The sequence below is a fragment of the Thermobia domestica genome, chromosome 13, assembly GCF_964235325.1.
Source record: "Thermobia domestica chromosome 13, izTheDome1.hap1.1, whole genome shotgun sequence".
NCBI lineage: Eukaryota > Metazoa > Arthropoda > Insecta > Zygentoma > Lepismatidae > Thermobia > Thermobia domestica.
Window position 1 is genome coordinate 143,104,850 of NC_137466.1, and position 24,333 is coordinate 143,129,182.

General features: G+C 33.8%; 1 protein-coding gene across 1 annotated transcript in view; it reads right to left on the bottom strand.

Annotated features, from left to right (window-relative positions):
• Positions 1-2,649: 2,649 nt before the first annotated feature.
• LOC145667809 (uncharacterized) overlaps positions 2,650-24,333 on the bottom strand; it is a 120,590-nt gene continuing 98,906 nt past the window's right edge. Inside the window, exons 8-10 of the mRNA XM_081735240.1 lie at positions 19,994-20,215; positions 11,023-11,274; positions 2,650-5,054 (exon numbers count right to left, since the gene is read on the bottom strand). Of these exons, the coding sequence (XP_081591366.1) occupies positions 4,858-5,054; positions 11,023-11,274; positions 19,994-20,215 (671 nt within the window). The 3' untranslated portion in view covers positions 2,650-4,857. The remainder of the gene's footprint in view (positions 5,055-11,022; positions 11,275-19,993; positions 20,216-24,333) is intronic.

Here is a 24,333-nt window from a genome sequence, read left to right on the forward strand (position 1 = left end):
CGAAAATTGCCCGAAAGTTCCAGTCAGTTTTGAAGAGGAATCCAGGATACCTAACATTGAGGACTGCATGCAGGATATTGGATGGAGAAGAAACGGAGGCACCTGAGGAAATCAGTCCTGGGAAATGTCATTTGCTGAAGTTCGCGCCTGTCACTTCCTGCGACGTGGAAAGGTCTTTCTCAGCCTATAAAAGGATCCTGACTGACCAACGACTCTCTTTAGCTCCTGAACAATTGGAAAAGTATGTAGTGGTTCATTGAGCATCAGCAAAGTAAGCGCTTTTTTTTTCTAAGATTTTTTCATCATATACAATAATGTTGTTTTCATTTTTTCTGAGACAATTTCATTTGTTACTAGTAAAAGCTTGAAGTATCTGTGGCAAGTTAGAGATTTTTTCGAATACCATCATATAAAATACTTAGTGGTTCATGGTGTGCTCCGAAAGTAAGCGCTCGTTATTTTAAATATTTTTTTTCTCTTTTGATATTCAATCATGTGATTTTCATTTCTCCACGAGACAATTTTATTTGTTCTTAGTGAAAATTTGAACGTATCAGTGACAAGTTAGTGACAAAGTTTTTCCATTGCGTAAAATTATTTAGTGGTTCATTGTTCGTCCCAAAAGTAAGTGCCTTTTGTTTAAATAAATATTTTTTTTGTGTTTATATGTTCAATAATGTGATTTTTTAACTTCTTTATACATATTTTCATTTGTTTCTTCTGAAAATTTGTACGTATCTGTAGGAAGTTATTTACACTTGTTAAGCTTTTATTACATAAATATGTTACAGTATATTAATTAGCTAAGAAAATAGCACAGACACAAAATAAACACGAAAAAATATTTTTACATATTTTCATATTTTAAACATATTTCTTACATATTTCATTGATTTTTGCTACATATTTATGTACATATTTCGGTAGTTTGGACTACATAAAAATCCGGGCCTTAGTCATTACAAATGCATTTTCTATGTGACTGGACGATGTATGCATATTACTTGTATTACATTTTACACGATTGCATGACTTCCTAAGCATTATGTTGCAATAATGTTCATGATCTATTTATTATTCGGAAGTAGGTAAAAGTGATTTATAACATGGTTTCCCTTCATAACGAAGTGACTAATGCGTGTGCTGTCTCTGCGCATGGTTCCCGACTCGATTTCCGATAGATATGCTTCCACAGAATACAAACAAAACTTTACTTAATCTTGGAGCTGAAGAGAGATGTTAAAACTCCAATCAATTAATTAATCAATCGTAATTGAGGTTATATAATGATATTCATATTTAGTAAATATAACTAATAAATTTGAATACAGATTAACATTATGCTTAACTCTATTCTTGGCACCAAGCAGAACGAAAATAAATTCTAGTAATTGTATACAAGTAACGAAAAAGTCAGGAAATATTTTTGAAAAGTGGTCACCTCTGAAGCTGTTTATCTTTTCCTTCTCTCTCTCTCTCTCCCTCCCTCTCTCTCTCTCTCTCTCTCTCTCTCTCTCTCTCTCTCTCTCTCTCTCTCTCTCTCTCTCTCTCTCTCTCTCTTTCAAGCTGTTATTTGACGTCAAATTACTTCAAATCATTAAAGAATTTAGGCGAGATAAAAGTTAGGTCCATTGTAACAGTATTTTAGGCGGGATTTAATACTTTTTTACTTACTTAGTTCCCAATTACTTCATGCCACCACTGAAAACAAACTTGGAAATACGCATCACATAGAAGTGTCCTAACCTTTCAGTAACATGGGAATACTTTAGCAAACACTATATAGATGATTTTGCGCGTGAAAGTAAACAATGCTAAAGATTGGCTCCAGGCCATGTAAGTTTGTGAATAAAAACATCGTGTTTGTGGGTTTTCTCGGAGTTCTCCCGTTTCTTCTTATATCACCATTTCAGTTTTACTAATCCACCACTTTGGTTTACCCAAAGAATATAATCTTAAGACATTTGAGCTTTATAATTGGTGACATATTGTTTTAGCAAGACTGTTATAATTAGCATCTCTTTCTGCATTGAGGCTATATGAGACGTGTGTCTACAGAAGAAAGTGGAATCCAAACCATTATTACGTTTATGTTGTTTAAGGCTCTCGTACCGGGAGTCAAAACCAGAACACCCTGAAAGACGCAAGGACTAGTCATCTTGTGAGAAGAACGCCCTACTAACATTTATTTTATTGCCGATCATTTAACTTTAAAAAAAAATAAAACCTTCAATACTTTACAGAATTGTTGATTAAAAAGACATTAACCATAAGAAATTAACTATCAGGCCTTGTGTCCATACTATCAAACTAAATATAACAACACACTGAGCGAGGCTATGTGATAAAAATATATAAAAGCACATTTACATAACAGTTTCACCAAAGACACTGTGTCTTCATCAGAGAATGAGTAGAAGTCTGATGAGGACATAATGAGTATGTTGAAACTGTTAAGTGATTGTGTTTTCATATATTTTCTATCACAAAGCCTTGCTCAGTGTGTTGTTGTGTTTAGTTCAACAATAATAAATTAATTTTGGCTAATGCCGCTAATTAGACTAAACGGATTTAGTTAGAAGGAGACAAGTTCAGACTATGGTATTAAAGGAAATTAATACAATAATTACTATTAGTTACCACACTTAAATTATTTTGAATAATCAGGTTTATTTATTGATTTATGTAAGGATGAATATTATATAAAAACAATACACATATATGTACAGAGTTTCTCATAATATATGGCATTTGAAAGTGTTAAATACTGAAACAAGATTGACGTAAAGCCAGATGAAAAAATAATATAGTAACAGCGCAAACAGTCACTCACATATTTAAATATAAGCACACATGTATATATATATGCATATACGATATACATAATAAATACTTGCTTGTTAATGATAATTTAATACATAAAAAATATCAAAGTATACTACATTTAATTTAATTTAGAGTAATAAATTAAATTATAATCAGTAATTAGGTTGACAATGGGTACAGTGTTTTAATATAAATTATAGTGTTGTAAGTAAAAGCTTAAACAAGAAAACAAAGACATTTCTTATCTTACTGGATAAGAGAAAAATCCTAATTATGTAATAGTTAAGCAGTTAAGCAATAATTTATATTTAATTACTCTGAGAAGATACAGTCACTAACATAATTAAGAGATTTAGAGAATCGAAAGAATAACTGAACCAAATCTAAAGAAAATCACTTCTGAATAGAAGAAACCATTTCTGAACCATAAGTTATACATGATCTTATATTTTTCAAATGTTGAAGGTCGACATGCTACTTAAATCTTTTTATCTTTTGTACGCAGAGACCGTCTTCTTGTTGAAAACAAATTAATGAGTTTGAGGTTGTTGTATATTATGCTATTACTTTCACGTGAATGAGACATCTACAGGTCTATTAAATAATGCTAACACCTACTTTACAAAATATATGTTACTATCGTTAAAAGATTATAACGTACACTCTACAATACTTATTTATTTAAAGCAGATTTATTAGTTAAAGATATGGTTCTGTTAATACTGTAAGAGAGTGCTTTTCACACGATTTGCTCTTACAGAAGACAATGTTCTTGTTGCAATAACTTTTAAATAATTAAAGCCATATACTTGTAATTGGTCAAAAATCTAAGATAAATACGGTTCTCATCGTATACCTATTGGTGACTGTATTCTTCAGCATTTAAACAGAGTTAAAAATAAATACAACTAAGAATCGATTCAATGGTTTTAGATGTTAAAATGTTCATCGCCGCAGAAACGAAACTTCTCCATTGGATTCTTTATGTGCCGAGCAAATACAGTCTAGATTCTTATCACTCATCTTCTTAAGATCCTGCTATATATGACGTAAGTGAGTAAGTACGCGCAATTTTGTTCCGGTCGTTTATAGATTGGCTGTACTGCTTTGTGCACTGGCAAGCTCATAGATGGCATCATTGGCTTAGCTTGTGGCAGGTTTCAGCAATATCACTTCAGTTCCAACAGTACTACGCAGCGCTGTTACGAACTAAATACGGCTGTGCCACCGTCCGTTTGCACCACAGAAGAAGATCAGTGACGATTCGTCCTTTTTGTTTTAAGGATCACCTCCCTTCGTATGATTGTCCAACAGATACTGCCAGATTGTCACACGTTTGTGCTCTTCAACCAGTTACTTTGGGACCCATCCCGCACAGGCCTTATGAAAGTCGAGCCTGTTACGAATAATTTTAAATGAAGAACCATAACCAATGTGCATAATTGACTGGTTTGCCAATAAAACATGGCAACCGTATTATGCACAAAGTTTTCTACGCATATCAGTTCCTGGTACACCTTCAGACCACACAAAACGGATAACAAACGCAAATGGATAGTAGTGTAGCCATGTTTAATTCGCAACAGTGCAAAACAGACTGCAGTGATAACGCTGAAAAATGCCGCGAGCGAAGGTAATACTGCCGTCTATTGACTTGGGAGCGCAGAAAGCCGTTCACCTAACCTACAGATGATTGGAACAAAAGAACACATAGTTATTGACTTACCCTCGTATTACACTTCAATCTTTTATTTGTCTGCCCAGGGGACACTTACCCTAATGTTCCGACTGCGACTTAATGCACACTCCATATTATGTATATACGCATTCACAAATACTTAAACCAAAATTGATATATAATAATACAGTTACATGATATGGAAGTACAATTCAATTAGCGTTAAAGTTACAATGTTGCGATATGCAATGAATACTGATTTTCCTTTTGTACACACACTAAAGCTAACGCCTCATACACAAACTCACACATAGAAGCGAACAAAACCGAAAAGGTGTGGAAGTAGAGCTAAGCTAATCTTCCTTTGCTCTTGGCTTTAGGTTCCCCGTTCTGTTGATAAGCCTCAACCAGAGAGGTTTGTCTGGAGCAGCGAACAGACATTTAGGGTGAAGACCCACATCTTCCGGAGTCCGTTTACATGTGTGTAACTCAAAGTGGCTCAACATGTAAATAATGCCAACTTTTAACTCCAAGAGTGAAAGCTGTTGCCCTGAAACATATCAAAATATAGTTTAAGTGGAAATTCTTTAGGTAAATTTGGACGAACGTATATCAAAATGCAAATTAGGTAAAAATTTTACTAAATACATGTTCATTCAATAGCTAAGAAAGAATTTGAAATGAAACTATGTATTGTGCAACAAATATTATGAAGTTGAGAACACTTTCCGCTAGTTTAGTGGCTAGCGTCTATAGCTTTGGTCCTGGTGGCCCCACACTTGATTTCTGGTGAATGAGCGCGAAAGTTTAGTTTCATCGTCATTGACTTTCATTAATCAATGATCTTCTTTAGCCTGGAAAGGTCATATACGTCGGATGTTAAACAAAAAAATAAATAAATAAATAAAATAAAATAAAATCATTTTTCCCAAAAATAACTCTTGTGATAAGGCTATAGCTAAGACAAGATTTTAGTAGTGTAAGGGCAGAAAAACCATTTTTCATTGCCCACTATGTCTAAAGTTCTAGACTAAGGTTTGTAATTCAAGTAGCTTTCCCACTTTTCAGTGCTGTTGGGCCAAAATGGAAAATTACGTGCTCGCACCATGCAACAAACCCGGAACAATAGACACTCAATGTGGGTTATCTCTACGAAGAATTCGGGTAAGATAACATAAAATTAAATACCTACATACGTAAAATAGAAAAAATACATTTTAAAATATGTCCAAGGCGTGTCTTTAAACGACAACAGCTGTGTATGCTATTTTGATTTTCATAGCAAGAAAGGTCCTTACTGAAATTTATATGTATGTACAAAATACCTAAAAAGCAAGGCATATGTTGAGTACCTATGTTTCAGCTTCTTGTAATTTACACAAATAAATTTTACCACTTAACATATTTGTTAAAATAAGACACTTTATTACGTATTTCTGTAGGAAACTATTGTAGCCGATGCTTCGCATTTAAAATTAGTACCAAAATTTGCAAAGTTTCCTTTAAATGATGAAATCGGTACTAATTTTTCACAATATCGTAGAATAATACAATATTATTTTCAATTTAATTAAGGTGTCTTCTAAAAGAGGAAGTTCTGTGTACAAACCGTTTAAAAATTAAGTGTGGTATTCATACTAGACAGCTCCTAAACATCTGGTAACTACTTCAATGTAGCTTGGATTATTACTGATGACTATCAACTTTATTCCTAATTTTTCTCTTTTCCATGACATTGCAGGAATCAAATAAAAAAAATAATTATTAAAATTTCTCTACGTAATTTTGTAATAAACACGAAATACGATTATTGAGTAAACAAGTCAACGTTTACGAAATTGTCTTCATTTTTACTCAATTCGTTGTATAAACTTGTGACGTCATAATTGATTTAAAACTATATTATTTTACCGTTGCATAGGGTTTTGCCCATAGTTGTTTTTGCTCTTAATTGTTTTCTACTGGTGATTATTTCCCGAAAATGATGAGTCAGAATTTAAAGGTGAAAAGAAAAACGTAGTCTCTATCTGAATCGGGAACATAAATAAACAAAACCAGACTAGATGGCAAGCTATTTAAATAAGTACATTACTTCTTCTTAATTTACAAAGTAATATTCCATAATTGAAAAAATGGTACTTCTATTAAATTTTAGATGGAGAGTTATATTTTAGAAATTATATTAGAGATGAGGGAAAAAAATTTTTTTTCACTCATGTTGGTAATATGTAGTTTCAATTCTTGTGTTTATAACATCTTTACCTGTTTTCTTGCTTGATTTTAAATGTGACTATAATTGCTATTGGACGCCACATGTACCACCGATGGTACACGAGGCTTCCACTTTGGACGGCATGCTATTCGTAGTGATTTGCACCATTCTATTTTATTCAACCAGTGTCCACTGGTGGAACACGAGGCGTCAAACAGTAGCTACTGTGTGTACCATGGGTGGTACACGTGGCATGGAGCCTCGTGTACCATCAGTGGTACATATGGCGTTCAAAGTGAAATCACTATGAATAGCTTGGTGTCCAAAGTGTTAAAAAAAAAAAAAAAAATCTGAATATTGTGGGATGATAGTGTTGGCTAGTATGCTAAAGGAAACAGATTTTGTGTGGAGTATGAACGATAATATTTTTTCCTTTTCGTTTGTGTTTCTTTCCTGGTTGCATAAGTTCTTTTCTGACGATTTTTGCTAATCTTTTAGTGTTCATTTCAGTTCAGTATATTTTCCTCTGTTTTATGTGTTATAAATGCTTCTGTTGGTATAATTGTATTTCATGTGAAATTTGCGTACATTCTGAGTTAGAGCTGCCCAAAAAAATCCCTAAATTTCCTCATGTCCATGCACAAATGTGACCGAAATGAACGGATAATTTTCTGTTAAATTGCTCACACCTAGCTAGTTGTTCGAATTTGGGTAATTCCAATCAATACGTTACTAGCAAAGGAAGAATAATGTTGTATTTTATCTTTGAATAATCACTGTGGGAATTAATTATGGAAAGCGAATTGCAACGCAAAAGACAAAATCTGAAAGTAGAAAACGCTGATACATATACTACAAACACTTCAAATTGAAATATGTATTTCTCCCTTCTTTGAAGTCAGTTAAAAAATGAAAACATTTAACAAAATAATAATAATAATAATAATAATAATAATAATAATAATAATAATAATAATAATAATAATAATAATAATAATAATAATAATAATAATAATAATAATAATAACAGATGAAAGCTAAAAGGAAGGGATTCAGGGAACGTTAAATATTTGATATCACAAATGAAAGTAAGAATACAATCACTAAAAGCAGGCCAACACACTAACACCCAAGAACATTACTAACGTTTTTAGACGATTCTAAATGTTGTCTGAAGTCTGACTTTTCCAGACATACTATAAGAATCTATCTAAGTGGGGCACAAAACTTCTTCACATTACAGACGGTTAATACTACACACTAAATAGAAATGTGTAAGATGAGAGAGTTAGATATCCAAGCGCGCCAATTTCATTTCATGAAGCCGGCTAATGCGCACTGTCGTCTGCTAATTGTCTCAAGATAACGAAGACTGTGACAGTTTGAGTCTGGCTGGATACATTCATATTTTCACTATTTCAGCCATACCTACACATATAAAACGCAAGAGTTATAGGTCCTGTCATCGACTGAAGCACTACATAACTTTGAACTTCTATGATATTGTCAGGAAAATCTTTGACTTTTGATCTTCGTTGTCCTGCTTCAAATCCATTTGTAACTGAGAGGCGAAACAGCTACAGGTATTGGAATATCAAAGAGTGTCCTCTAGTGCAACAACAGCCAACTAGATAGAGGTGCTTGAGGAAATTTAGAACTTTCGTTCTATAATCTCTCAGATATTCCCAGGGTTGGCAAGGTAATTTACTTGTTACGTATTTTACATAAATTACGCGTAATTTACTAGTAATATACGTCATGTAGAAAACCAGTTTTTTACGCAGACGTAGGAAACTATATTTCTTTTATTAAAACTAAGATCATTTTGAATAGTCGGTTATATTGTAAGCTTAGTTTTCTTACTTAAGCATTAAAACATTATTATCTTCTAAACATTATATTTAAAAGTAATGATTTCATGCCAAATCATAGTAGTAAAAGATAATTTTGGATTGCCCCTCGCCGGCCCACTACTACTACGCCCGACCACGTACTTTCTACCTATAAGCACACACACAAGCACAACCACTCAACATATAAGCATACACATTAAAAATATGTGTTGGTTCTGATATGTTTGAAAGTATCAAGTAACCTTTTGACTATAACAATTTATTGTTATACCTTTGCAGCTTTTAATATAAAGCTCGAAACATTTCAGTATACTTTGAAACTTCTATTAGAAAAGAAAAGGAGATTGACTGTTAGGCTCATTTCACCTTCATATTACACACTAACACACACACATAAATGATACGAAAAATACTGAACAGAATATTGAAATAATGAAATTTTAGAATAAACTGATTTGTTTTTCTTCCACGTCTGAACGATACTATATATACCACTTCACTTAGCACTGGGACATTTTGAATTTTCGATGTAAAAGTTATTAAGAGCACCCAACAGAACATTACACTACATTTTTCGGAATGAACTCATTTATTTTGCTCTTTTCTTCCAAGTCCAACAACAACACTAAATATATTACTTAGCACTTGACTAACATTTGAATTTTAATGTAGAGATTTTCCATGTTCATAATAAGCAGACAAAATTGAAAAAAATACTCAACAATATTGAACTACTTGTTTCTTCGTTGTTTTTGGAAAGAAACAATTTGTCTTTCTTCCTAGTTCGAATACTGAATATATTTCACTTGGTTCCAATAACACTGAGTATATCATTTCATTTAAAACTTTGCCATTATTTTAATTCTAAAAAAAATGTTACATATCATTTCCATTATAGTTTAGTACAATTCGAACACAATACTCTTAATCACACTAATATTCATAACTTGAGTGATCTTGTAATTTGAGGGTGTAGTATATTTGAAGTAGTTTCTTCGAACGTTCGAAGTTGAGCCGGTTCCTTGTGACGTTATGGACAAAGGACCAATTTGAGAAAAGTCTTTCAATTTGCGCTGAAGATGCTAGAATGTTCAGTAACTTCATAGCAAATTCCGACAACTCCTTATGTTGCCGAGTAGCGAAATACCAGAATGTGCGTAGTGTTGTAATTCCCTTCTTCATAAGTTCTTCAAATTTTCCACATTTTCCCCGATATTGCTGGTAGCTAGTTATTCCTGAAGGGCCGAGGTTTTCCAACAGAAACTCCTCTACTTGTTCGTGATGCTTTTCTCAGACATTGCAGAAAGTCGTCACAAATGAAGACCACGAAGGCTTACCATTGTTGTTGTATTGCACAATAGTTTCTCCCACGGCTTCTCTGGCATAAAACTTTTCTCGATTACAGATGGTTTAAAACATGAATCATGATGAAATGGGTTTTGAACAGTCACGCGTGCAAACCGTATTATACAATGCTACTTTACAAAGCCAATACAAAATTCCCAGTTTATACTTACGGATTAAGTTTTGCAAAATCCAGCTAGATTCCATACAATTTTAGGAAGAATTTTTTTAAAGCTCAGCGCGTAGAACGTTTTCTTTTAATTTATAGACTTGTTTCTAATTTTTACGTACTTTACGTATTTTACGTAAATTACGCGTTTTTACGCGTAATTTACGCGTCATGTAGAAAACTTTTTTTTACGCGTAATTACCCGACCCTGGATATTCCTCTCTAGTTCAGACATCTGAGCATGAGTCTTACCAGGGATGGGCAGCTTATCAGGTGATTGTTTTAACTATGAAACTTTAGTACATAATTTCACCGCATGGTCAAATAATTACTCTATAACATCAGCTATCCATAAAAAAAAATGACAGTATTAAAGCCTGTGACAAACATCTTGGCATTTCAGCTAAACGAATAAAACGCAAGCTCTGGCGCGACATTGCCAAGTGGTAAAGGGATGTGGGTATGGCTAAGCAGACAAACTACAGCGCGATCAAGTGACAGGGGATAGACGTGGATGTGTACAAAATAAATGTGGCAATACCGCTAGCCTCTCATTTGCTAGCAGCAGTTAAAGGGAACTTGGGGTGTCGCCTTCAAATGCCAAGATGTTTGTCATGCCGTTTAATAATTCAAAGAAGCTAGAGAGACCACCAGGGGTGTATCCAGGGGGAGGGGGCGATCGGGGCGATTGCCCCCCGAAAAGAGGAAACTTTCTTATTTTATATGTAAATAATAAAAAAAACCATCCCAGAGTTTGGAGCTCTAAGTAGCAGTATTACAACCCTTGCCCCGCTACCGTCCGTCCTGGATCCGCCCCTGGAGATCACAGTAGTTAGAATGGGACAAAAGTATTTAAAACATACTCACAGAAGTAATTTACTTAATTTAAGTATACATTTGTTTTAAATATACTAAAATTCTGATTTCGTATCGTACTTACCGATACACATCCTGGGTCCTGCTCCAAATGGCAAGTATGTAAAATTCTGTCTATCTTTCTTATTATTTTCGTTGAATCGTTCAGGATCAAACTTCTCAGGTTCTGGGTAATATTCAGGATCTCTGTGAATTCCATGCAGTGCAATATATACATGTGATCCCTTTTCAATAGTTACATTTTCTCCAGGAATTTTATATTCCTTGGTGCAAGTTCTTGATATAAAATTCACGGATGGATACATTCGAACGACCTCTGGAAGAAACGAAATGTATATATATCAGCAGACCTACGTGGAAAATATGGAACACATAACACTTCCCTCATTTCTAAGTATCAATTAAGCATATATAAAAGAAAATAAGTCATTTAGTACGAAAATAAGTAAAGGTGAATATTTTAACTTTCTAAAACTATGAATTATCTATTTTATTAAACAATAGTTTTTCATGTGCCGTATTAAAGAAAATTGTTGTTACTCTGTGCTTGAAAAAATTCTATCCAGATCTGTCCTTAATTCCGAATTTATTGAGTTATGAAGGGATGCTTAAAGCTCGTTTCTTTCCACTTGTCCTGTTCACATGCATCCTTGAATGTACGTTATTACGTGAAAGCTTAGTATCTTCCTACGTAATGGTACAAATATAGGTTTCTTTTGATTATTTTCAGTGGTAGTGTGTGTGTGCTCTGGTGCGTGGGGTCCTTGGTTCCATCCCCAAAGAGGTAAGTTTGTGTTAGACAATATCGTCTCCGTGGGTTTTCTTAAGATACTTCCGTTTCACTATTTTCTTCATAAACCATCCCTCTCCTTTATACTACAGCATTTACAGACGCTGAATTTTTGTAATGTAAGTGCAAGTTGGAGACAGATTACACAGAGTAAAACAAAAATATTAACATCTAAGTAATAAACACGTTGATGCATATATTTAAGAAAAAACTGCATACATGGATACATGTATCTATAAACTAAGGATGTACTCAAGAAAATATCTGAGAAAATCTAAATGTGTAAGACGTTTCATACAGTAAACTACTTAAATGTAACGGGTACAAAGATTTTTTTCTGTCAAATGGAACCATTTGTTTAAATTCTTCAGTGATATCTTCAAAATTTATCTTCATAGAAATTGACTTTCCAACAGAAAGCAACATGATGGAAGGAACATAAGCCAAACACAGAAAGTAATAGATACTGAAAACTAAATGAACTGTTATAGGGAAAATGAAGACCGGAGTTTATGTTACTGCAGTTGCACTCAGTTTGCGGCCATTGGGACGGAAGGATTTCATTTTTACTGAATTCGTGCAAACTGTGAAAACATCAATTGAAACATTTTAAAACTAAACTTTAACAGCTAATTGTATTTTTAGATTATTACATCTTATTAACCACTGTGAAAAGTAGCATCTTGTTTGCTAGTATCATAATAAAACGAAACATTGATGAACCATGTTTAGTTTCACCTTAATGGGGAGCATGTAATTTAACACTGTTATTCTTGGCTGCAAATGTCATACTTTTATTCATAAAAAATTATTTTGTCGATTTACTCGAAAACTACACATAAGGATTTACCTTCATGAATGTCATTTTATTCAGCTCAACAATAAGATTTGTTGATTGACTTGTCTTTGGAACAATAATGTCATTTCAGGTTTTGCCAGGAGAAGGGGTCAAGATTGTCCACCACCGACATAAGACTTTCACGTTTTTTATTATTATTATATTAGTACACAATTAATTACAAAGCATGTGTTTCCCAAACTCAGGTGGGCAATTGCCCCTTTGCCTCCCCAAATGATGCCCTTGCTTTGGAAAAAGGTTCATTCTAAGTTACTATCAGAATGCGTCTGACTTAGGCCAGTAACTTTCTATCACTTAAAAATACACATACTTCGGAAATAATTGAAGTAGCACAGAAAATATATTTTAAATAGTTTGGTTAACCCTTTAACGCTCCATTTTTTTTTCGATCAGACTGACTTTTTTAAAAATTTGGAGTGGTTTCATTGTAGGAAACACGGGATTTTTAAAAGAAAAACAGTAATGCAAATAATGTGGTGTCTATGAGATATTTTATGATATTTGTGAGAAAAATACTGTGAACTGAGAAACCATAACCTTTTCCATATTATACAGGGGTATTTTCCTGCGAATAAAAGTTTCTTGTGGAATGCGTTCAGAAATTAACACTTGCAAGAATACTCTCTTAGTACAAGTATATTTTAGGCTCACACTAATTTCCCCCCACCTCGAACTGTTTCAATTTCCTCACTGACAAACACTTTACCATATTATATCGTAAAGGTCAGATCCACCGTTATTGTAACAGAGTGGTGCTTGAGCGATTGACTAGAAATTCAAACTCCGATTAGTGACAATTTCACAGTCTTGTTTTATTACAACTGTAAACTCTTTAGTCATTTCAGAAGAGGCCGTGGATCGTGTTCAGAGTTGATGACGATGGATTTTGATGAGTCAGAGTAGGTCAAAGTGGATGAGAGTGGTTCATGGTGGGTGGTGGGTCAGTGGGTCGTGGGACACAGAGTGGGTCATGGTGGGTGGTGGGTCAGTGGGTCGTGGGTCACGATGGGTGGTGGGTCAAGTTTTCATTGACCCACGCCAACTCTGGTGCTTTCCAGGGGAATATTGTATAATGCTTAAAATGTAAAGAAGTGTTATATTCTAATTTACTTTCTTCCATTAGAGAGTGTTGTTCAAATATTACGTAATCATTTTTATTCATTTTAGTAGAACTTCTCCCTAGTTAGGCAAACGTAAGCAGATAATTTACCCCCTCCTCCTGCTAAGCATTCTTTTTATTATTATTATTTCTCAGAATTTGTTATGTTTCGTGGCTTTTAGTGTTTTGCTTTTCAAGTTATGATGTTTCCTTTCACACATTTTGTTTGTTCGTGTTGTATCATTTTTTAAGAACGGTTAATTCATTGGCAATATGTTCCACTCCAACATTTTCCCCATTGTTGTCTGTTCAGTTTCATTAATTGAAAACAATATATTTTTTCTTCTTGAATTGTCAGCTGAAAATTACCAAAAATATCGGTCAGAGATTTTTTATTAAAATATTTCAGAAGCAAGATACAATTGAAACCGGGGGTAAAAGTGAGGTGAGACGCGGGGGGACGCCGTTACCGCACTTCCAAAACATATGTATGTAAGGGTTCTGTCCTGGTTCGTATTTAGTAATCTTCAAAATAATTCAAACGTTTTAACACTTTCTTAGCTGGTTTTTAATACTTAACCATGAAAAGCGTACATAATCAACTTTCTGCATATACAACAAGATGTCTACACCTTTTTACATACATTTATTTTCTCGACAAGATGTCTACGTACATGTACCTTTATTTACGACGTTGCTATAGTAACAACTTTCTTATTTTAGTTACCGATTACAAAAAATAATGTCTCGAAATCTCTATATGTCTTTCTTTTCTTTATACACAATACTGCTCAAATAATTCGCCTCTGATCCCTTTACAACGTTATCGTTGTATGAATCTATGGCATCCAACGATTTCGTGAAAATTTACAATGGGCAAAGATTGGCATGGGGGGACGGCGTGACGTTATGCGTCCCTCTAAATACTCAGATCCACTTTTACCGCTGATTGAAACAGAGCACTAAAGATAGGAATAAGATTTAGCAGTAAAACCTTTTGTCCCTGATCAAATGAAAGGAATACTTTGTTTTTAAATCGTAATTAAATCCGTTTTTATGTATTCAATTTTTTTTTTTCAACTTTTGAATTGCCATATCGTCGCTGCGCCTCGAAGAACCGCTATGTGTTAAAACTACAACTTCTCAGGAGAAGCAAAAAAGCATCTGAACTCTTAAAATTTTGTCATATACACGGAAACACTTGATAAATATCATAAAATTGGTTCTGCGTATATTATGCACTGGACATTGTTGTAGTTAGCTTCAACAGTATTATATTACAATTTTTGTGTTTATCTAGCACCTTTTGCGCCTTTATAAGCACATAGAGGATTTGTATACATTAATCAATGCGTACTTGATGAGAACCAGAAGCCTTTAATTTCAATCTATAATTTTTCATTGTTGTAGCAAAACAATTGAAAATTAACTTATGACATTATAATTCCCGTCAGCTTCCTGACAACTTTCTGGTTTATTTGCACAACATAACTCATTTTCGACAAAAATGTCACATAGCGGTTCTTCGAGGCGCAGCGACGATATTCAGAAGTTGAAGTGAATAATTATGTACCTAATCCTGTCAGAAAAAAAAGCAAACTATATTATTCCCTTCCTTTCTTCTTCACTTAAATCCGGGACATTTGAGCGTCCCGACACATTTTCGGGACGCCGGGACTCAGATCTCGATTCTGTGACACTTCCGGATTTTCCGGGATGAATGGCAACCCTAAAGTAATCCCAAACCTTGTCAAGCAAATTCTCAATTTGCATGAAATAAAATCATTAAACAATCTTCTTATACAAAATGTACAGTCGTTTAAGTCGCAATATAAAATAAAATAATTAATTTTAAAAAGTATGCGGTACGTGTACTCTAATATAAGATACACGCCAAAATTATGGAAGAGTCATAAAAAGCACCGACGCAACATTACTTTCATAACATATCGTATTTTACTACAACTGCATAAATCCCATTGTTGTAGCTTCAAACAGAATAAGCGCTGAGTGTGTATTGTTGGAAGTGTTCTTGCCGAATTAGTCCCAGAAGCGACAGTCCTATTAGCGACAGGAACTGTTATCTGTCCTATGAGCGACCGATTCATTTATATTGAGATGGTGGAAGATGATACGATTCCCTCTCGTAAAATATGTTTGCCTCTGGCGTTATTAGCGCCCGAACAACCTTGGTATGAAATATGTACGTGCCAGTGATACTATTCGTCAAATATATTTTTCCTCTACTATGAGTATAAATAAACCTTATTTTAATTTTGAGTTAGATTTGACATAAAATATATCAAATAACTTAACGAGACAACAGGGATATTTCCATGAAAAGTTTTTTCCTATGTTATTATTGAAAATCCAGTTGTAATATCCCCTTTCTTCAAAAGCTCTGTCTTCTGTACTTAATTTGATTCAAATCTAATTACTCACTAAGCACAGTAATATATTTTATTTTGGAAAACTTAAACGTGTAACAGTTTCGCCAACTATCTACTTTTTTGACTTCCTAAGACACTGAATAAAATGGGAAGAAATGTCAATGATAAAAGTAGCTTTTGAGATCCCTTACATTTGATTGGCTATTCTCAACCAATCCCACCAATTACAATGCAGTTCACTCTAAACAATCTAAAAGGTAAACAAACTCTTTAAACTATCTTCCCCCTATTGTAAGCTACTAAAACGTAAACTAATTGCTTAATTTGCCTTCCTTCCTTGTTTAGACGTATACATAAAAGCTTGTCGTTTAGCAATCTGAAATAATCCCTTATAACTAGACGAACTGTTAAGTCCTGTGAGAGATTTGTAACTTGTGTAATAATTTCTTCGAATACACCGTGGTTTTAGATTTCTTTGATATCCTTACGTGGTGAACACCCTCTTTCCATGGGCGTCCGATGGGAAGGCAGGGATCGCCCCCTGACTCACAACAATGTATACGTAATATAGCAAACCACGTATATTAAATACCAGATATACCAGACGTAATATAACAACTATCGAGATGCCTCTCTCTAGAAAATTTTCTTCGGGCGCCCCTACCTCTTTCTGATCTCTTTCTTATGCCATAAACATATTCAATCTAAACTTATGCTCCCTTTATTTTAACATTAAATTTAAAGGCTAATGTACTCTAAATATTTAGTTAGTTTTCCCCATGATATAGTCAGTGTATTCATAAAAATTAATTCAAAAATATAATATTAGAAAAACGTATAAAAGATTGTTATTGTAATGAGAGCATTCTCATATTAAATTCAGGTAGAGCGAAATTTTTCATAATACATTTTGTTAGGTTCTAAATCACATTTAGCATGAAACAAATTAAAGAACCTTATGTTCTTCCATCATCTTATTGTGAACGAATCGGTGACTCATAGAGCAGTTAACAGATCGAATCGGTCACTCATAGGACAGTTAACAGTTCCTGTCGCTAATAAGACTGTCGCAAGTGGGACGACACCTTCTTGCCAGTGTCCGAGACTAAAAATGGAAACTCACATAAACGGTTTGTGTGTGTGTGTGTGTGTGTGTGTGTGTGTGTGTGTGTGTGTGTGTGTGTGTGTGTTTATATTTTTCAGCAGTTGTAAATAAGTACAATCAAGAAGTATACCATAATATTCTCATACACGAATTTCAGTCATATCTCGAATTTCAACTGTGATTTTTCTATAAACTTGAAAGTGCACCGTATATTCAGGAATAAATGTAAATTTGTATTGATTTTCTTAGACAATGTAATGTACCATTACAGTTTAGGTAATATCATTTTTTTCTCGGGACCAATACTTTCCGAACATACCGTGTACTGTAAATTTTAACACATAATTTTCGTTTCATGTATTAAATCCATTTGTTCTTTATTTAAACCAAAATTAATGTGTGAGCTTCGGAATCATCTAGGAAAAATTATATTTTGGGGAATAATTTCTTTATTTATAAAGTATTTCATAGTGAATTTCTGTATATGGGCATTTCAAATGGATGATTATGGAAATTATACATCTTATTGCTAATATAAAAACATAGGTCAGTAATTGGACAGAATTTTCGGAAATTATCCAGCAATCTGATATTTGTTAGAATAATTTAGACCCCCTTCGCCCCTCTGAGATGCCCATATCCTGCTAAAAATCTGGTTTCATCCAGATTTTGCTATTTTTCATTATCTTTGTATTTTCCGCAGCCAAAATTCCTTTGCTCTGATTCGGAACTATATTTCCGCGTTAATATTAAGGGGCACCTTCACCTGGTTCTGTTTTTCACCACACTTGGAGTCAGACCACGTTAGTTCCATTCTCGAAAAAAAATGTATTTTCGACGGGAGAAGCAGTAGAATTCAGGTAACAATGTGCATAATAGTTAAATAAATAACTCAGGAAGCTGTTTGGGAGTATCAAATTATTGAAACTTCATTTTAAAACAAACAGAAAAGCTAAAATATGAATATGGAATTTCTAGCCACGATCGCCATGTTGGACAGTACCCACATCCTAGGATAGGAGTGAAGTGATTTATAGTATATTAATTTTTAGGTGTTGTGAATCCTCAAAACTATGATTCAGTGATCTAATTAGGATAATGAATTATAACATATATATATATATAATTTCTGTGTTTGCGTGCCTAATCTCAAAAACTTCTATTTGTGGAAAATGTGTAAACCACTTTCATTTTTTTTCTTCTTTCCTTGGTTTACTCAACTGTGTGTTCGATCTCCGCTATGGAAATTAAGATACTGGGTAAAGGTTATTCAACATTTGGAAATAACTGATAAACGATTAAATTAATACTTCTCATCACCTGGACTGGTTCAGGTTAACTCCCACTTGTGCAGTTACCTGGATCCAGGTCAGGGTAGTATGAAGGAACTTATGTCTCTTCAGAATCAATTCAGAATTGATTCTCAAATAGTAAAATTCAGGTATGAATCACCTTTTTAATAACTATTTAAGCTTCTTTACCACATTTCCATCATTATCCAGTAATTTTCCATCTCTGGTTCCTTTCTTCTTTTCCTTCTTTTTTCTCCTACCTTTTTCTTCTTTCTCACTCTTCCTTTTCCTATTTCTAATAAAACTGAAGAGGGGTCGTAATTGGGAGTCGCCGCTATAGACACGGTCATTAAATCCTTTTGATGTTTCTCTTCGGAAGTCCGATACTAAATTAACTACATCAGATTAAATTTAAAATCTAGCGACATCCCAATCACGGTTCCTGTTCTTTTTACAACAATAATCCATTTCCTTCCTTCTTTTTCTTTTCTAAGTTCGGTTTTGCCCAAGAAACGAATCAGCAAATGTCTAAGCAAAATTAGATGGTTACCACTGCAGGGTTGCCAACCATGCCGATTCTGTCGGGACTGTACTGATTTTTGACTTATTTGTCCCGCGTCCCGACCGGACACTCGTCGGGACGCATATTGTCCCGATTTATCGATTTTCAAAGTTAATTAATATTTTACTGGGCCATTTTAACAATATGCGTCCACAACAACTTATTCTTTTAAACGCACAGTTTTACATATAGAATCAATTTAACAAATTTGTGTTTTAATTTGATTCATGAAATAATATTTAGGAGCTCGTCTTTAATTTATAGTTATTCCCTAATTGTTTTGAGTTGATAGTCCAGCCAATTATGATGATAGTGTATTCCAAGAGCGTAAAAAATAATGTTTTTGCAACCTCTACATAAAAGCAACTGCTAACACTAGCGCTTACTTCAGCGGGTGGCCGCCACGCTAACTATAACTTATTTGTTGTGATAAATACCAAAAATTCTATGTAGTTTTCTTTTTATATGTTGTTTCTGTTAAATAAATTACAATTTTTTGGTTTGAGTTTATGGTATAATGATAGCCAAAGAATAAGACTACATTTTAGTAATTCTTTTTGTCAGTAATTCCTTAACAATGTTATGCACTCATTTGAGATTTAAAAAATTTATGCAGTTTTCTCTCTAAACTTTGTTTATATTAATTAAAGTGCAGTTGTTTTGGTTTGAATTAGTTGCATATATTGCCTAAACATAGTCATGAGCATTGGATGGGATAATTTAAAAAAAAAAGTGTGGCATTCATTCAGGTTCGTGTTATTCAGCTGATTATTTACATTGTTTTCAACGACTCGCCGTACATTTAGTCGTCTCCGCGTGGAGGTGTGAACTCCAACACAAATTGTCCTGTCCCGATTTTTTCTTAAGAAAAGTTGGCAGCCCTGTACCGCACCAGACATTAATGCTTTATCTACTTTAGCAAAAAATAAAATGTTTACCTGATATAACTTTCTCCAATTCAGGAAGATTGTGTACTCCTTCATAGGTAATACTACCATCACATTCTTCCAGGTAGGCATCGATTTCTCTTCGTAAAGTATCCTGAATATTCTTGTTTTTAGCCAGTTGATAACATGAAAAAGCAAGAGCATTTCCAGTTGTTTCGTATCCAGCCAGGAGTATTCCAGCTGCAAATCCAAATAGAACTGGATCCGACAAATCTTCAAATAAAAATTGAAAATAAAGGAAGGGAATTATTATTATTATTCATCAATGTTCTTGCTAGTAATTTTACATTTATTATATTCACTGTTCAAACCATGACAACAGTTTTCTAAAATTCATGTCTACCATGTTCAACCTACCTCTGCTTCTACATAGTGTATCCGTATAACGTAATCAATCTATTTTTCTTATTGAAAATTTTAACTAAGCGACCAACGCCATATTTTTTTAACCCATTGATTTTTAAGAAAAATTATTTTTTCTGTTTTCTCTTAAGTTACCTGGAATTTTAATAAGTAGTTTTACTATTTTGCCTGTGACACTGATTACTACCTGGTAGTAGCGATAATAGGAGAGAGGTTATCATTGAATAAAGGAAATAATCAGCGTCTGATGATGGAGAGGTTCAATTTAAAGAAACTAGAGGAGGGTCAGGTGAGAGAGAAATAAGGAAAATACCAGATTGAAGTGCGGAATAGATTCTCTATTCTAGAAGAATCATAATATACTAATGTTGAGGATACTTGAGATTAAAATTAAGGATAGCAACAAAATTTCGGCAAATCAAAAACTGGGGCACTCGAAAGTATATAGAAACAAACTATTTTTCGACCAGGAATAAATTAAACCGCCAGAGAAGAGCAAAAGTGCAAAATCTGAACAATAGAACTTTACAAAATTTCGCTGTCATCAGCTGGGAAAAACCCACAAACTTTTAGAACGAAAAAAAAAACATATTCTGAAAGTTTAAGTTATTGAACTTCAAGATAAATCTAGAAACAAAAATATTCGAAAAATATGTAAGGGCATAAACGATTTTGAGAAAAATCAGCCTCGCACTTATTTATACTATAGTAAAGGAAAGAGATGAAATAATCCTCATGGATACTGATAGTATTTTCAATAGACGGAAAAATTTTGATAATTTGCAAAACACACAGCAAAGAAATAATGTTCGTGCAGAAAGTGAAATGCAGACCCAGACCCGTATATTCCAGAGCTTAACCGAACAGAAAAAGAAATTGCTATAAAGAAATTTAAGAAACCAATATCTCCTGGAGTAGATAAAATTCCTGCTGAGTTAATTTCAGCTAGAAGGGGGAATTCAGAAAGGATAATTAAAGATAGAAGTCAGGGACTATAACTGAATGGTACTTACTAGGGAATGATATGTGAACAATAAAGAGAATAGATAAGGTTGATAATTAAATAATAACAACTATTTGAGATTCTCTTTGAACAAATTATATACAGGTAGCTAGATATGTAAGTGGTTAGTTCTATTATCTCTTCCTAAAAAATGAAATACTTTTTTTTTAGTTTAATTCCCCATAGTTATGCCTTTTAGGCTCTACGAGAAGGATGATTAATGGAAGAGAATGGTGGTGAAATCAAATTTTGTACTTTCTCACCGGGAATAGAACCTGGGACCACGTGCACCAAAGGAACATGCGCCGAAGAATTAATAGACTAGCGGGGAAGACATACCTGTTCGTCTTTCATTTCAATTTAATTCAACTCATTCCCTCTCATTATGAGAGGTTCTTTGTGTGGGTAAGAAACCCAATACACCTGCTTTACTACTCTTCGTATTTTCTCCTTTCATTTAAGGTCTAGAGCAGCGTTTCCCAACCGGTGTGCCGCGGCATACTGGTGTGCCGCGAGGAAATCGAAACATAATTATTAATTCTATTGCAATCAAATTGCAAGACATTGTGTCTCACATTATATTTGTGAGGAAAAATGTATACGGTATTTGTGTTTCACATTACTTTGAGCGTCTACTATGAATCTATAATTTTAAGTTCCATACTGTGTTACTATTATGTACATTTTTAATGTTAAAAAGGTATTTGTTATAATTGTTATCACCATTATTGCTTCTTTATCGTTGCAGACTATTTCGTAACTTGAAATTTTAAAATATTATTCAATCATTTCGAGAAAGCAAACCTGCATACAAATTACCTACATTTGTGTTTTAAAAGTACAAGAGATTTGTTTGTTCGTTCGTTATTTAGTAATCTTCCTTATTAGTGAAAGGTTGGATACAATTTTCGAAAGAGAAAGTGTATTTTTATAAAGCTGAGTCATATTTCATTGTAATTGTTTTCTATTTTTAAATTAGAATGAAAAATAAGCATAATTATTACTACGGATGGAAACCAGTGATCGAACCTTCTTGTCTGTGAAAAAGATATCAGAAATCACAGAAAAAATTACCAAGGTGTTTTATGTTTACAAATAATAATAATAATAATAATAATAATAATAATAATAATAATAATAATAATAATAATAATAATAATAATAATAATATCTTAATGAGTGTGCTGCGAGAATTCAAGTTACACCCGTAATGTGCCGCAAGTTGAAAAGGGTTGGGAAACGCTGGTCTAGAGTAACGGTATTGCGATATATCCGTTTGCAAAAGTCCTTTTTGCCTAACTAAATAGACATCAGTTGTTTGCAGTACCATAGAAAGATATAATTATGCCATTTCGCACACTATCTATGTTGGACAATGGTAGAAGTTGTCTGCAGGGACATCAATAATATGGACCAATACAATCGTGTTTTCCCGCTGAGAATTCGGATGGTGTTTCGTTCCTTATATCTCCAAATGTTAAAAAAGTGTTCAAAGAAATACGCTATTTAAAGGACATTTTTATATCAATATTTTAACTTTATTTTTGTACTTAAATTTTAAGTCCAGATTTTGGTGGAAATCCCCATTCTTCAGATTATGCGTTCGTTAAAATATCAAATAAAACTATCTCAAGAACGTGGAGACTTTCAGATATCTAGGATGAACAATAACATACTAAAATCACATTCATGAAAAGGAATTAAATGTCGGCAGAGATTTCGTGTTAATATTCAGTCCAATGAAGCTGAAAATATGCATGTTGTATCGTATGCTCGCGAAACATAGTCGCTTACTTTGAGGAAAAAACGCAGACTGAAAGTATTTGAAAATAAAATCCTGAAGCGAATATTTGGACCCCAAGAAGAACCGAATGAGGAATGACTTACATTACGGTCATTAAGTCTAGGAAGCTCAGGCAGATAGGTCATGTAGCCAGAATGGAAGAAAGTAGGAACGCTTTCAAAAGTTTAGCTGGAACTCAATCGAAAAAAGAATATTAGGAAGATCTAGGTGCAGATGGGAGGACAATATTAAGATAGATCAGCAGAAATAGGAATACAAAGTAAAACTATATCCAGTTATCTAACAAAGGAAGGTCACGAACTGGCTCCGCTGAGATCCGAACAAAACCATTGTGTTTGCATTTGATATGTTATAACTAGACGAATCCCGAACTTATACGTGCTACTCCAGAGATATCGTGAGTTAGAACATATTTTGTAATGTACGAGCGAGCAATCGTAAAAGCTATTAGCTGGCAGAATAGTTTGAACCGGGTCATTTGTTCGGAAACGGTTGGGTATATGGAAAACTAGACGAACACGTATCCCATCATTTTAAGGGCACACTTTTTCGGGTAAAATGTAAGTTTTCCCCAGGGTCCCCCGCAGGGTTCCAAACGGGGTCCAACTCAAAAGTTTCAAGTGGCAAGGGGGGTTAAGTAGCATATCAATTGAAAGCTATTGTGAAACGAAAGAAGATGGAGCAAGTCTGGACTCTCTACGACAGCCCTATGCAAAATGGCAGCGGGTCAAAATGTAAACAAATGCTTAATTGAAAAGTCCATGGCCATCCCTATAAATCAGAAATAGTGAGACAAATGTGAAAACAGGAGAGCATGTGTGGCGTTGTTTTCCAAGTACCACGATTTAAAGTAAAAACTTCTTGTCCCAGGGTCTCGTAAGAACAGAAGTCAATGGAGAATTTGCATTGCATTTTCTGATTCTATAAGCCATAGATCTAGTTTTAGTGTTTGTGAAGGTATAAGACAAGGTTCCAAGTTCATTTTACAATTAAACTTTTGTATTAATGCAAGTTTGTCTGAATCTGGCCTAAAATTGGTCTGAATATAAATATATTATAGGCAAGACGGAGTGATTATAATATGTTTTGTATGGCATTCACCAATGGCTTGCTATGCATTAAGACCATTGGTAATTGCCCCACTTCTATGAAGAAATACAT